The 15,770-nt window shown below is 44.4% G+C and overlaps 1 protein-coding gene across 1 annotated transcript in view; it reads right to left on the reverse strand.

Annotated features, from left to right (window-relative positions):
* Window positions 1–1,951: 1,951 nt before the first annotated feature.
* The window catches only part of AGXT2 (alanine--glyoxylate aminotransferase 2), a 48,129-nt gene continuing 34,310 nt past the window's right edge, over window positions 1,952–15,770 (reverse strand). The window contains exons 10-12 of the mRNA XM_055086881.1: window positions 10,110–10,259; window positions 5,746–5,844; window positions 1,952–2,188 (exon numbers count right to left, since the gene is read on the reverse strand). Of these exons, the coding sequence (XP_054942856.1) occupies window positions 2,072–2,188; window positions 5,746–5,844; window positions 10,110–10,259 (366 nt within the window). The 3' untranslated portion in view covers window positions 1,952–2,071. The remainder of the gene's footprint in view (window positions 2,189–5,745; window positions 5,845–10,109; window positions 10,260–15,770) is intronic.

The following is a 15,770-nucleotide window of genomic DNA, read 5'->3' on the forward strand; positions in this document are numbered from 1 at the left end:
TTGCCCATAGGGAGAGTCTAGCATGGAGGAAGAGATGGCCCAGGACAGAACCCCGTCGTGGAGGAGTTGCCAGGGGAGACTAAGAAGGTGCCATCTGAGATAAAAGGACCACATTGCAGAAGCCGAGGGAATCAACTCAAGAAGGAGCAGTTGTTTAGAAAGAACATTCAAAGGAAACGTTAAGTGTTGGCCATAAGGAAGCCACTGGTGGCCTTTTGAGAAGGCAGTTGTCAAGGAACGAGAGGCCAGAATGGGGTCTTAGTTGTTGAGGCATGAACGGGAAGCAAGGAAGCATACAGGAGCACAAAGGCTGCTCTTGGGAGACTCTGTAGTGAAGGAAAGAAGGGAAATGTGGCTTGAAAGGAAGAAATTGCTATTTGCATAGTTCTCTAGTTTGCAAGCACTTTTCCATCTGTTCGGCTACTTGATTCCCAGGACAACTCAGGAGGTAGGAAGGGCAAGTACTGATCTGCCTGGGAACAAAATGAGGTTAAAAAGAGATTAAAAGTCTTGCCTAAGGTCATCTGTAGCAAATAAATGGGACAACTGAGTTTAGAATTCAGGTTATTTGGCTCGTAATACAATCATCTTTCCACTGCGCCCAAACAGAGCATTTCTAAAGTGTTTGCTCTATTTGGATATTGGATACTAGAGGGCATTAAGCTCCTTCTTATAGGGGTTTTGATCTTATCTGGGGGGCAATGGGGGGCCACCGGAAGGTTATGTGCAAGAGAAGGACATGTTTAAGTCAATGCCCGAGGGAGGAGACAAATCTGGCAGTGAGGTGTAGGTTATCTTAGTGGAACAGATACCTCAGGGGTAAACCATTAGGACGTGGCTTCAAACTGGGACACAGCTTAAAGAAACATCAAATTACATGCTGAGAAAGTTACTTCCCATTCAGTTCTGTGGATCTTCTTCTGTTTGTGTTAAGGAGAGGGACTCAGCTTGCCAGTATCTTTTTACACCCCTCAAACGCTCTGTAAGCTCTTTTTTTTCCCTCTAAACTCCCTTTTGAACAAAGAGAGAACAAGCCTCAGGCTGAGAACATCCTCAAGAAACTGTATTTTGCTAGACCTGAATTACATCGCTTTGTGTTCACTCTATTTTATGAGCACTTTCCAGCTGTGACAAGTAGTACTGATTTCTCATCTATTATAATGATAGAAACGTTACTATCAAATACATCTAAGTAAAAAAAGTCAGATTAAGGAAAAATATTAAGTCAATTTTAAGACAAATCGTGCATACATATGGGAAAGAAGCACTAGGAATGTGCATCCTAATGACTATAAAGTTTGGGAACTTCTGGTCTTGGAGACTATTATAATAGGAGTAACGAGAATTTAGTCCAGGGTGGGATGATGGCAGGGGAAACAAAGGAGGCTCTGATAGACATTTTAGGGGAGTTAAAGGAGAGGACAGTTATCTACGTGGGGTATTTTCTGCGTCATTTCCCAGGATGCTTATGGCTGCAATAAGAGAAAACTTAAATGAAAAAGGCTTGTGCAATGCATTGAATTTATTTTCTCATAGAACAAGAAGCCCCAGGGTAAGGGGGCTCCAGGATTGGTTAAATCAGTGGTCCACTGACATCACTGAGGACTCAGCTTCGCTCCACCTCCCAACCTCGGCAAATAAGCTTTGTCCTCAGGGCCGCAAAGTGGCTGACGGTGGCTGGAGCAGCCCTATCGTGACATCTGATGCTTCAGTGCAACGCGAACACATCTCTTCCGGAGATGAAGAGCAGAGGATGCAGAGACCTCTTCCTGAAGGCACCTCCACCAAAAGATGTTCCTGCCAGGAGTCATGTCACATATCAGGTGTAAACATTCACCGCAAAGGAGAATAAAATTAGCGTAACTAATCTAGACTAATTAGGATTTATTCTCTGAGCTAGGGATACAGATCCTTTCCTGAGGGATGGCTTTCTCAAGGTAACAGGGGCTCCGTTGACAAATATGGCTGGTAGGCAGTCAGCCATTTACAACTTATATCAGTGGTTCTGCAATTTCGCAGATTAACCCTTGAACATAAGTGGGAAGTTCTTGAGGCTTGTGGTCCTTTATTTTCAAGAAATGTGTTTGGCTTGTCTCTCCATGTGTTGGATTAATGCAGAACGGAATACTCCCACTGCAAAGTCAACTTCCGGTTTAGCGATGCACATCGAGGGTGCGATGCGGAATGTCTGAGGAGGAAAGTAGGGCAACGGATCATCATAGAATCAACTACGACTTCAAGGAAATGCACTAGATTAAGAATCCAGCACCTTGTTTGCAGGACATTCCTTATATTTCCCTCAAGGGTTCGTCTCCTCCCTCCCCAGTGCTGTATCCAGGCCATTCATCCTCTAGTCTCAGAAGTTCTGGTACCATCCGCTCAGCCCCTTTTCCTTTTTGTCACCTGCTGACCTCCTGGTCCTTCCACCACCTCCCCTGAGGTCTTAGGCCTCTATCTACCCTCCGTTTCTGCCGTCACCGAGGCTGCCTTCTGTGTCCCTGTGTGCAACCCAACAGACTGGCGTCTCAGTTTCTTGGTCGCCACAACTCCAGGAACCTTCATCTGCGCTGGTCCGCGTCCACTCACACCCCAGGCCAGCTCCACGAGCCTCCTCTTCACTAGGGATTCTTCAATTTCTGATTCCCACTGCATCTGCACTTCCCAAGAAAACTTCAGTCTCCTCTTCGCTCCATGATCGTCCGGTCTGTCACCCGGCTCAGATCTCGTCCTCCTTTTCCTACCCAGCTTGGAGCCCGGGGTTGAGGATATGAACCCCTCTCTCACCTGCCCCCTCACTTTGCTTGCCTTCCTACCCTTCCGCTGCTGGACACACACAGCAAAGTCCCAGGTCTGATCAAAGCTGTAATAGAACTGTTTTGCTCCAACGTAGAGAGCTGAGAAGTGGTGAAGAAACTCACACCGCTGGCGGACAGACACCACAGGGGATGAGGGTCCTACTTCTGCTGGAGTCCTAAATGTTCAGGTCTTCTCTCCTTTGCCATTCTAATTTCCAGTCCTCTCAATTTCCTCACCCGATGCCTACACCCCTCACTCTGTTTCACAGACGATCTTGCCTCATTCTCCCCAGAAGCTGGCAAGCAAGACCTTTCTGTAAACTTGCTTGTTCCCACGTGCGTTCTTATATCCTAGCCTGAAGGTTCAAGGAACAAACCGTCTACGATTCGACTCCAAATTTTCTACCTGTGCCTTTGGCCCTTGCTTCTCCCATCACCTTCCCTCCAGGAAACATCCCTGCGTTCTCTTGCATCTTCACCTTCTCCTCAACTTCCCCTCAGCCTATAAACAAGCAGGCTTACAGCTCTCATAATCTAAATCCAAACCACACATAAGACCACAGATAAAAATGTGTTGACCCTCCTGGTCTCTTCCAGCTACCATACAAATACGATCCTTCCTTTTCTCAAACTTATACAAATAAAAGGTCTGGTGGATGCTATTGGCCATTATTTTCCACTCTGCCTTCCCTCTATTCACATCTCAACTCACTGCAGCCTGGTTTCTGTCCCATCAACCTTCTGACCCCACCCTGGCTAAAGCTGCCAGTCAGCTGCTCAGCGCGGAATCCGACGGGCACGTTCCAGCCCTCATCCTTTCCGGCCTTCTCTTCTGCGTTTGGCACTTCTGTCGCTCCCCCTTCCAGAACCTCCCCGCTCTCTGGCTTCCATGACTCCACACCCTCCTAGCTCTCCTCACAGCTCTCCACCCGTTTTGTGTCTCCATCAGGGTACCTCTTATTCCACCGGCCCTTTAAAAGTTGACGTGACCCACGTGTCTATCCTCATCTCTCTGCATTTCGCATCTAGACTCCCTCCCCAGGAGATTTCCTCCTCTCCCCACTTCTCTGCTGATGACCCCCAGATCGTGATCCTCACCTCGTTTCTTTCCTCTGAGCTACAGACTTGTCTACAGATAGAAGGGGAGCAAGTTCAAAGCTGCACTCATCCCTTTATACCCAAGTCCTGGGCATTTCACTGCCAGATTGCTCTCGGGATGTCTCCTCTCTCCCTACGGCTGCTGTTCAGGTTCAGACAGCATCGTTAGCCTCCACCCGGACTCCCGGCCTCCAGTCTCGGCCCCTCGGGTTTACTCTCCTCCGAGGGCAGATTCAGAAATCAGACTGCCTGAATTTGGGTCCTGGTTCTGCCACTTACTAACTGTGTGACTTGGGCAATTTACTTAGCCTCTCTGTGCCTCTTTTTCTTCATCTGTGAAATAAGGATAAGAGCACTTATTTCATAGGCGTGTTGAGACCATTAAATGAGTCAACGTATGCAGAGCATTTAGAACAGTGTATGCTATCCCTTCGTATGGTTATCGGCAAGCTGACTAGATTGTATTATCATCTTCTGTTTAGGTCTCTCTCCTCTGCCAGTTCCACGGAGGGAGGGACAGATCTTATTTCTCATTGTAGCTCCAGTATCCAGCCAAGCAGTGGCTGCTTAGGACTTAAGCATGTGCAGGATAACTAAGGTCTAACTAAGCAAGTAAACGATGAATTGTTTTCTGTCTTTAAAGGTAGCCCGTCTGAGGAGTTTGAATCATTAACTTGCTCTGCCTGATTCATATAGAAAAATATCTGGGACCAGGACTAGAAAAAACTCAGCATTTCCCAGCAAAAGCGCTCATTCTGGTTTTGTTTGCCATGGTTTGGTTTGGGCTGGAAGAGCTCTCAGTCTATGTGTTCACAGGCTGAGGGGAAGTTGAAAAAAACTGCAGAAACAAGAGAACACAGACCTGTTTCCCTAAGTGGAGGGAGTGTGGAGGCTCAAGAGCACGGAGAGACATCTCATTCTCTAACCTTTAGGAAAGGAGGTGGGAAATGGCTCGGGGGACGGATGAGCTTCTATTGAGATCCTGCCTGATGGCTTCCATTTTCTCTGCGAAGCACCAGGCGAGGGTGTTCGCTGAAATCAAGTGAGAGGCCGCAGTGAAGCAGGGAAACTAGCAAGAATGACGCATGTTTGAAACTGTTTAAAACATCCTGCGAAGGATGCCAAAGGCCAAGAACAAATTAGGGGAGGAGTAGGAGTGACCCCTACATCTTAAATCTCGGCCCCGGAGCGAAGCCCCGGAGAGGGTCCTGCTGGCGTGAGGGATGGAGGGGCAGATCCCTGCCCACGGCAGGGCCACACCAGGCTCCCGACTGTGGGGCTTGTACTTGGCTTTCCCAGGAAGGGGGCAGGGAGAGCTTGTTCTCTGCCTCTGCCAGCCTGAGAGTGAAGGGCTGCCTTTGAGTTCTGCGTTAGGGACCTGGCCAGGCTGCCAGCGCTGTGACGTTGCTCCTGGCCACAGCGGCCACTAAGGCTTAGCGGGCTTGCGGGTCACAGAGTCAGAGCCCAGGGCTGAGCTAAAAAAAGACTGGGATTGCGCTTTCAGAGGTTAGAACTAATTCACACGTGAGACGAACTGGGTACGCATGACTGTTATGACACTATTATGACCTGTCGTGTAAGTCCTCTGCTTTGTCTGTGCAGCTTTTTCTGCCTCCTTGGACTGTCCTCTGCGTATATGCCCCGCCGAACCGCGGTAACCAAACCATTTCACACAGCGCCCTCTAGTGGCCCGAGGGCTTCACTGTCCCTTTCTTTTGAAAACGTCTGAGCCCTAAGCCCAGAGGACGAGGAACTGGGTCCCCTAGCATAGGGGTGAAGAAAAGGGACCAGCGCTGGAACCTCAGGGAGATGTCTACCTAAAGTGATAGGTAAAGGCCAGCCTTCTTGTTACCTGAGAAAAAGTGCCACCCCGGCCAATCAGAAGCCCCATGCGTTTGCAGTCCTGGTGGATTTGGTTTACTTCTTCACGGGGAAGAGGCTGGCGGCTCATCTGTAAATACATTTAAAAAATATTTGGCATTTGAATGATTCAAGACATTATTTCTAAGAGGAATAAAAAGCAACTCAAGCAATCAGTGCTCTTCTCTCCCTCTCAACCGCTCTCCCCCTGTAATTGAATAAAGCTATTAATTGCTGACTTGGATTTCTTTCTGGGGGGGGGTGTTATTGAAAATATTTGTTTTTAATCCCAGTTCATCCCAAATTCCCAAAGACAAGATGAAGCTGAATGCAGACCGTCAGTGAATCTTGGCTCTGCAGTTGGTTATCCTGGGAGCTTGGTTCTTTAATAGCCGTATTTGGAGTTTGCTTTATTTCTGTGGAAATTGTCCTCAGCTCTTCACTTGTTTTGTCCATGTAAAAAATTCATTTCAAAGTCCAGGAAATGGCTTGGAAGTTGCACAAGGGCATAAACGGCCCAAGCCTTCTCTGGGCCATAGTATGGCCTGGGCAACTGGGGTTGGTCTGTTTGTTCTCATCTTTCCTGCTTGTGGAATTTGCTCTTTCTCACCCAAGACTTAATCCTCCAGGGTCAGGAAAGGTAAGCTCTCTGGAGCCTAGAGGCTGTTTCAGGTCACTTGGCATCTGAAGGTGGTCCCTTCCTGTGGGCCCAGGTATTCCAGTACCCTTTTGATGACACTGGGCTGGGGACTTCTGAGTCTGTGAGCACAGATGCTCCAACTTAGTCAAGTCTGTTGTGAAGCTTTAAGAGAAAGAAAATACTATTCAAACTTTCCCACTACTAGATAATGGAGGACCAGGATGGGGAAAAAACCAGCATTTCCTCACTGATCCTAAAATGTCATCCTGCTTGCCCCTGATGTTCTTATGAGGATAGACTAAAACACGACAATATAATTTAGGGCTAAACCGTGAAAGCTGGAAAGAAGTCAAATACGGTTTGGAGGACGAGAGGTCAGAGGTCAGAAAGGGTTCCTCAGGGGCAGTTGCGTTGGTGGGCCTTGGTGGCTATCAAGGGTCTGGAGAGGTGGACTTTGTTTGGCTTTAGCCTGGTCTGGGCCAGCACCCTCCCTGCTCCTTTGTCCATTTTATTACCCCCTGGGCTCAACTGCTATGACTAATTGAACATCTTGTAGGCATTCCGAAGAGAAAAGCACAGTTGGAAAAGCTAATGAGGCAAAGCCACAGGACAGCCTGACCGGACCCTGTGCTCGAGTCTAAGTCCCAATCACTCCATCATCAAATGGGCATGTTAGTAACTAACCTCTTCTCAGGGATATAATGTAGCTTCGTGTTTATTTATTTATTTATTTTTTGCCTTTTTTGAGGGATACGTCTTCATTTAAACAATTATAAAAGTAATGCGGGGTTATTGGGAAAAACTCCTGAAAGCGATATGGAAATGCACTAAGTAAAAATGAAACGTTTCCCCTTCTCCAATCCTACTCCTAGGGATACCGCCTATTGGTAATTTAGTGGGAACTAGACACTTTTTCTATGCATATACATACATTTAAATGCATATTTTAAAAAATGTCATACTTTATAATGTTCTGCAATTTGCTTTGAACAATTTACAATGTATCCCGAACATTTTTCCATGTCAGTGTATTTGGACCTAGTCTTTTTAAAAAAATTTTTATTTAGTTATTTTATTTCTTTTTGGCTGTGTCGGGTCTTAGTTGCAGCACTCAGGATCTTTTGTTAAGTCTCCCGAGCTCTTCGTTGTGGTGCACGACTTCTCTCTAGTTGTGGCTTGAGAGTTTTCTCTCTGTAGTCGTGGTGTGCGGGCTCCAGGGTGCGTGCGTTCTGTAGTTTGCGGCACGCAGGCTCTCTAGTCGAGACGCGCGAGCTCAGTAGTTGTGGCACGTGGGCTTAGCTGCCTTGCAGCATGTGGGATCTTAGTTCCCTGACCAGGGATCGAACCTGTGTCCTCTGCATTGTAAGGCGGATTCTTTACCACTGGACCACCAGGGAAGTCCCTGGACCTAGTCTTCTTAAAGATTACCTAGTATTTTGTTGTTTGTTGGTAGAGCAATTTGTTTAATCTCTTATTTTTGGACATTTATGTTATTTTCAATTTTTGTTTATGATCATAAGCAATGCTGCAAACATCCCCACTCATTTATATCTTTACACACTTCTGTGAATATTTCTTTAGGACACATCACTCTAAGTGGAATGGCTAGGTCAAAATGTATACATTTAAAATTTTGATAGATACAGACAAATTTCTGTCCAAAGGGCTGTATCCAATTCACATCCTTACTAACTGCTCATGGGAGTTTTGATTCTGGGTTACACTGTATAGCATTAAAGCCAAGTTCTGAGCTGTTTTAATTACGTGAATGTGGTCTGAAGTGTTGCAGGGGCCGGAAATCAATCAACAAACATGGATAAAGCACTCACCGTTTGTGTATTTCCTGGCCTCAAAAGTGTACAGTTTATTTAGGAAAAGAAGGTATTTATAACGTGAAAACCGAGTCAACAAAGACACGATTTGAAAGAGCCTTTCAGAAGAGCTCTTTAGACAGTGAGCGTGAGAGAGATTCTCTGAAGGCTGCAGCCCCCTCTACGGGAGAAGCAAAGGCAAGCTTCAGGAGGAGATGTGGTGAAGAGTTGGATCTTGAAAAGGCCTAGGACTCCCATAGCTAGAGACAGAGAGGAGAGTACTGTATTCCACGCTTAGGGAGAAGTTTGAGCGATACTTGGATGTAGGAAAGTGAACGGTATTGAGGAGACAATGAATAGAATTAAGGAATGGAGAGGCTCTTTCAGAACCCATGCTTAAAACTACTGGAGGGCGGATGGAAAGGAAAAAGAGCTCATTCTATACATACTATTTTATAGCCTGCTTAGTTTTTCCCATAATACAGTTTGCACATCTTTCCATGTCACATATATTTCTATGCCATGTAGTGTGGATGTACCATCCTTTAGCTTGTTCTGTATCAATGGGATTCTGACGTTTTACCATGACAACGCAAGTTCTAATGAGCATCTCTGCTCACACGTCTTGGAGTACACAGAAGTTGGCTTTGGATTAGTGGGAAAGGGACGAAGGCCTCCTCTTTCACTGGGCTTTCTTTGGTGGAGTCTGGGCTTTGAGGCATCTAGGTATCCTCGAGGGGACTGGAATGGACTCTTCTGAGCGTTAAAACATCCCTTGATGGAGCCCCAAGCTGAAGGTAAGTTATGTTATGGCCTGTGAGCCAGAGGGCCTAGTCTCATGTTACTCTTATTTTCCTGCTGTCTTCCCTTAGCTTTCAAATATGGTTCAGACGTTCCAGCTTTTCACTGGCTCTGCTGTGTGGTACTAATGGGAGAGTGTTATATCCATGGTCTAGTCTGAATACTGAGAGAACTGAACACAGTCCTTCTAAACTAGGGTGGTGTGATGAGAGCAAACAGCAAGAAGTCACCCACAGATAAAAATTAGGGTGAAGGGGCTGGTCTGACTATTCCTTCCTGTCCCAAGATTCCCCTGCTGTCACTCCCCTCAGAGGATCTAGATCTTGCATTTATGGAGGATTGGGACAATTTCCTACTGACATGGACCCTAGGGGCAGCAGTAACAACAGAAGGAAAGATTTGAGAAACACGACAAAGAAATAATCAATAAAACTTGACTTTAGAAATAAGGAGAGGGAAGGAGTCACAGATTATCTTGTGGTTTTGAGGCTAGGAAATTGGGAGGACAGTGGAGGGTGAAAAACAGACACAGTGACCTTGGGAAGAATCACTGGTTTAAGGGAAATGCTAAGTTCAATTGTCATATCGAGTTTGAGGTCACCTTGCGGTAGGTCATCAGAAAGTCACATTCCGCCCTTGTTACTTGGGAGATTGAAGTCCATTCACAAACAAACAAACAAACAAATACAAAACCCTATAAATCTTTAACATTCTCACTCCAAACCAACACCACAACCTTCTCCTGGCCCTTCCCCCTTACTTCCGCTAGCTCTCTGGCCCCCTGCCCCTCCCTCAATAATTTCCTCCCTTCCCTATATTTCTAATTCAAAATATTCAGTCATTACCATTGCTCTTTGCCTAGTCTGGCAAGAATAACATCGGCTCCCTTTTGCAAATGCTCTTCTGCACTCTAGGACTCTCGATGACCAGCTAGCCTGTCCTTCATACTCAACACTCCCGACTCATCTCTAATGAGCTTTGCTGAGTCTTGCTGTCCTTGTGTGCTCTCTTCCTGAGAATGAATGAGCTTGTAGCTGAGGCTTCCTACTTTAACTCTTGCTGCCCCCCGCGAAGCTGCAGAGAGAACAGCAGATCACAACCTACCTTATCTTTCACCATCTCTATTCCTATCATGAGGCCTTTGCCTCGGACGTCTCCAACGATTTCAAATTCATCCCTCAGCTTAGCAAACTTCAGTAACATATAGGTGCCAACTTCCTGGCTGTTTTCTTGTAGATTTTCTTCTTTAATCACCTGTTGAGAGAAAGCCCCAAATGACCTTGCATTAAAAAAGTTTTTAAAACAGACTGAGAAACATGGAGAAATAAATGTATGTGACCCTCTTTACAAAAACTTGACCAGACAAATGGTACCCGAAGTCTAGTATGGCCATACCTTGTCCTACAAAAAGATCTGTAGGGAGAAGAACAATTCTTGGCAGAGGGGATGCTTCCCCCTTCCCTCCTCATCTTCACGGGTGGGTAAAAATTTAGGAAAAAATAAAAGAGACGTCTCAGTGTTGAGCTCTTTGTGGGCTCAGAGCCAGGGCACCTGAGATATATATTCAATAAAAGGATTTTCACCTACCTCCACCCATAGCAGAGACCTGTGATTCCTGACCAAACACAAGCAGTATACTACATTTATAACCAGCTGATAATAACTGCATGACTCCAGGCAGAACCTGATGTTTTAAAGACCTACTTGTTCACCTAAATCCTCTCTATCTGCTAAATTGGTTGAGGTGACACAGCGCTTAAAAAATGTAAGCTGGCAATGTCTACAGAATGAAATAAATGACACATCCTACCTACACTTTCTCATTTTGAGATTTAATCATATTTGAAGATACTTTTTAATTTGCAAGGGCAGCTTTTACTTACTTATTTTTATTGAAAAATAGTTTTAAATTTAATTTTTTTGAATAAGTGAATCACGTGCCTTGTTCAAACATCAGAAAGTACAGAAGCGTAGAGTAGAATGAGCCTCACGGATCCCTGTTTCCCAGCCACCAAGTTTCCTTCCCCACAAACAACCATTGTTATTAATTTCTTGGACATTCTTCCAGAAATATGTTACACTTTTAAGCAAACGCTATTATGCATATAAGCAAGGGCATTTAAAAAATCTTTTCAACAGATGAGACCCCAGGCAAAATCAATGGCCTGGGGCTGAACCACAGCTGAATCACCTTGTTGGAATTGCATAGAACTCACTTGCTCTTTACTCTTTTAATTTATGACAGTACAACAAAAATAAGGAAGCATATACTAGACAGGACCAAAATTAAACTGAAATCAAGGATAGCCATTGGTAACTATCCATAAAATACCACTCAAATGACAAAGAAATTTTGGTGCTACCAGCTAACTAGGGAAATTCTTACATTTCCCATGTGTGTGAGGTTTATTACATATTATTTCATATTCAATACTTGAAGCACTCACAGTAGATCTTGAAAAGGGGGGAGGGGGCAGAATAATAACTGGAAATGTAACTTAAATTCATGGACTAGGAATTAACTCTTCACTTTAATCATGAAATGTGATAGCGTTCTGCTAATGCGTGTGTAGTTTTGAAGTAGTCGTTTGGTGAAATGAGTGATGTTGATGCGGTTGCTGGAAAGTACCTCAAGCACCGATGATCCAATGGCGCAGGCCATGGGGTTCCCTCCGAAGGTATTGAAGTGAAGCAGGCGTTTAGCCAAAGACTTGGCAATCTCTGGGGGGGAGGGTGGAGAATAAAAGTGGATAAAGGGTGACACATTCCTATCTATAATCTCCCATCATGCATTTGGATTATATTTACCTTCATGTTGTATATGTATGTGTAATATATTTCATGGTGTCCAATTCATTCTTCACTCACCAGATAGTGGATGTTATGGTTGGAATTGTGTCCCTTCCCTCCCCCACCCCAATTCATATGTTGAAGCCCTAACCCCCAATGTGACTGTAATTGAAGGCAGGGCCTTTAGGGAGGTAATTAAGGTCATAAGGGTGGGGCCCTAATCCAATAGGTTTGGTATTCTCCTAAGAAGAAGAGACATCAGAGCCCTTTCTAGCTGTGGAAAAGGACATGTGAGGACACAGCAAGAAGGTGTTCATCTGCAAGAGAGATCTCACCAAAAACCAACTCTGCTCGTACCTTGATCTTGGATTTCAGCCTCTAGAACTGTGAGAGAATAAGCCCAAGCTGACTAATACAGTGGATAGGGAAAAATTGCTTATTTATTCAATGAGAAGTTTAACAATAATAATCTTTGATGTGTTGTATGAATTGAAAAGTACTTTAAAACTTGATTTATGGGAACTTACATGGAACCTTCATTAGCTAAGCCTTTTTTCTATATTCCACTCTTGGGACTAAGAAGGAAATATTTTTAAAAAAATCTCATATCAAGGATTTCATAATATAATTTCAAGATTATTTCAGGGTTAGTATATATTCGGTTCATTATACTTCACCTTCTACATCCACATTTTAGTACCTTTCTTCATTCAATAAAAACACTGAGGTATTACAAGGCACTTAATTATCCTTTGGAGCCTCTCAAGTATGCTTACTATTGGTTGGAAAAACAAATGAAATAATTTTAAGATTTTCAACATTAAATGGTTCATAAAATTCTTTTCTGTAAAACCTCACTAAAATGGGAAATATAGTTAATTCTAAAGTTCATTTTATAGAATGTTATAGCTAAGTGAGATTGTATTGTCTTTAGCTGTTTTGTTGATGATCAACAGAGAAAACTATCACCTGGACCTTGAGTCTATAGCTTATTGGTGTGGCAAGACTAGGTCAGGGTGTCCTTCAAGAATATGATTCCCTTGGAAACTTCAGCACTGGCTTCAGGTTGTTTAGCAAGGATCTCTTGGGTTGCTTTTGTTTTTGTGGCACGTTTGCCTAGACCTTGTCAGTAGAGTAGAACCCTGCATTTCATTGTGGGTCTGGGAGAATTAGTCTTCTCTACAGCGAGAGCAAAAAGGACTGTTTTTCTTCCATCGCTTCCACCATCTGGCAGACAGTTTCCCTTTTTCATTGCTTGGGAATCCCATCACTGTCTCTAGCCCACACAAGTGCCAATACACATGTTTTCTACCATTGCTGATGCAGGAGACCCAGAAGCAGACACAAACTGCCTGTAGTTCCTACCTGGAGTTGTCACAACTGCTGCCATGGGAAAGCCATTCCCAATCCCTTTAGCCATGGTGACAATATCCGGCAGGACACCATGCGTTTGGAAGCCCCAGAAGTGAGAACCCAACCTTCCAAATCCTGTCTGCACCTGTGAAAACAAGTCCCAAATAATTGGAAACCAGTCCCAAATCATTGGAAAACTTTCAAAGAAATGTTGGTTTTTCCTTGACTCTCTGGTCTCTTCTCTTTCCTCCTCTTCCATCTCCTCCTCCTTCCTAACATCATCATCATCATCATCAGTCATCGTCATCACCATCCTCATACTATTATGGAGAAAGCACTTATTCGGTGCCTGACCTTTTAGGCACCAAAAGCCAGTTACTAACATTGTGTGATTCTAGACATGTTTTTTAACTCCTCTGAATCCATGTTAACTCTGTTGAGTGGAAACAATAGCAATACATCACAGGGCTGCTGTGAGGGTCATATAAATAATGCATGTGAAAAAGGTGATTGTGATTAGCAATCCTTGATAAGGATCTCCTGTGTGTAAGGCTGCCTCTGCCCCAGGCTGGATGAAGCAGGAGTTACAGTAAGCAAATTGGCGCTGGGGTGCCCACCACCCAGCCCAGACAGGCTGGTTGTCCTCTTCCCTGTGATTTCTTTTTACTCCTGAGAATTAGTCATGAGGAGGACCCAGCTGAGTCAGTTAAGTCAGGATGGAACTAAGTTGAACTTAGTTGTTTTGTGCATGCTGTTTCCTCTTTCTAGAAAGCTCTCTCCCCGCTTCTTCATCTCACTAACTCCTCTTCTCCTTCAAAACACAGTTTCATCATTATTTGGGATAGGAAGATTCTCCTGAGCCCCACTAGGGTCCCCACTCAAGGCACCTAAGCTGCCGTCAGAACCTCTCACCTTGGACTACTATCACCAGCATACACGTATCTTATTTTTCTCTTTATCCACAATACCTAGCAGATTGCCTGATAAAAGTAGACACTTCGTGTTTGTAGAATGGATAAAAAAGTGGCGGAAGTGCCTAAGTGAATAAAGCCACAAAAACATTTCCATGCAAATTTTCGCCAGAGCCTTTTTGGTGAAGGTTCCTTGATCGCCTTCTGGTTCTCAGTCTCCTGGGCTGTCTATCTCTCTCTATACACATACACACATTGCAGGTCTGGGGTAGAGGTGTGGGCACTTGAAGCTGATTCTAAAATGCACTTGAAAGAGCAAGGGTCCTTCTCAGGCTTCCTGATTATTTTCTTGCTCTCTCCAGGGTGCTGCTGCAAAGACAGATGTTGGGGGTTACAATTAGACGAGAGTGAACAACATAGGAGAAGAGCTTAGACGTGGGAGTCAGACAGACGTGGGCTCGGATCCTGGGTTTCCGACTTCCTAGTTACGGGCCTCTGGACAAGCTGACGAATTTGCCCAAATGAGATACGTTAGTAGGAAGAGTTCATGGCAAATCCATCCATTTTGCCTTTCTGCCTATCTTAATTTTTCACTTCATCTATCAAAGTACCATCAATAAATGGTGAAAGATCAGACTGCTTGGACAACACGTGAAATTATGTAGGACCATAATCCATGTTTAGCCACCTAGGAAGTATCAGTTCCATAGAATCTTTTAGTCAAACAGAGATGATTCATTCTAAGGTTCATAAACTCAAATGTCTTCAGGGATGAGGAGTATATCGTCTTGAGAGAAGCAGGCTGGGTCTACATCAATGAGTGGGGATGGAACTATTCACTGCTTCCTAAAAGCAGTGAATTTAAAATTTAAACCCAGCCCATGCCAGACCAGCGAAGACTGAGTGCCCATTGTGGTCCTAGCAGTGGCCTATTTTTATTCAAATTCCATATTCCTCATTTTAAAGAAGAGAAAGCCAAGGTTAGCTAATTAAGAAGACATGTAAGATCACTGAGTGACAGCACTGGCTCCACACTCAGGATTTTCTTCTGCTCCCTCATTTTCTGCTATATTTGTCTTTCTACACTGCTGTTCTATCATTCTTTTTTATTTTTTTTATACAGCAGGTTCTTACTAGTCATCAATTTTATACACCTCAGTGTATACATGTCACTCCCAATCGCCCAATTCAGCACACCACCATCCCCACCCCCCGCCGCTTTCCCCGCTTGGTGTCCATAGGTTTGTTCTCTACATCTGTGTCTCAATTTCTGCCCTGCAAACCGGTTCAGCTGTACCATTTTTCTAGGTTCCATATATATGCATTAATATATGATATTTGTTTTTCTCTTTCTGACTTCCTTCACTCTGTATGACAGTCTCTAGATCCATCCACATCTCAAGAAATGGCCCAATTTCATTCCTTTTTATGGCTGAGTAATATTCCATTGTCTATATGTACCACATCTTCTTTATCCATTCGTCTGTCGATGGGTGTTTAGGTTGCTCCATGACCTGGCTATTGTAAATAGTGCTGCAATGAACATTGGGGTGCATGTGTCTTTTTGAATTATGGTTTTCTCTGGGTATATGCCCAGTGGTGGGATTGCTGGGTCATATGGTAATTCTATTATTAGTTTTTTAAGGAACCTCCATACTGTTCTCCATAGTGGCTGTATCCATTTACATTCCCACCAACAGTGCAAGAGGGT

This window comes from Physeter macrocephalus, chromosome 8 (assembly GCF_002837175.3).
Source record: "Physeter macrocephalus isolate SW-GA chromosome 8, ASM283717v5, whole genome shotgun sequence".
NCBI lineage: Eukaryota > Metazoa > Chordata > Mammalia > Artiodactyla > Physeteridae > Physeter > Physeter macrocephalus.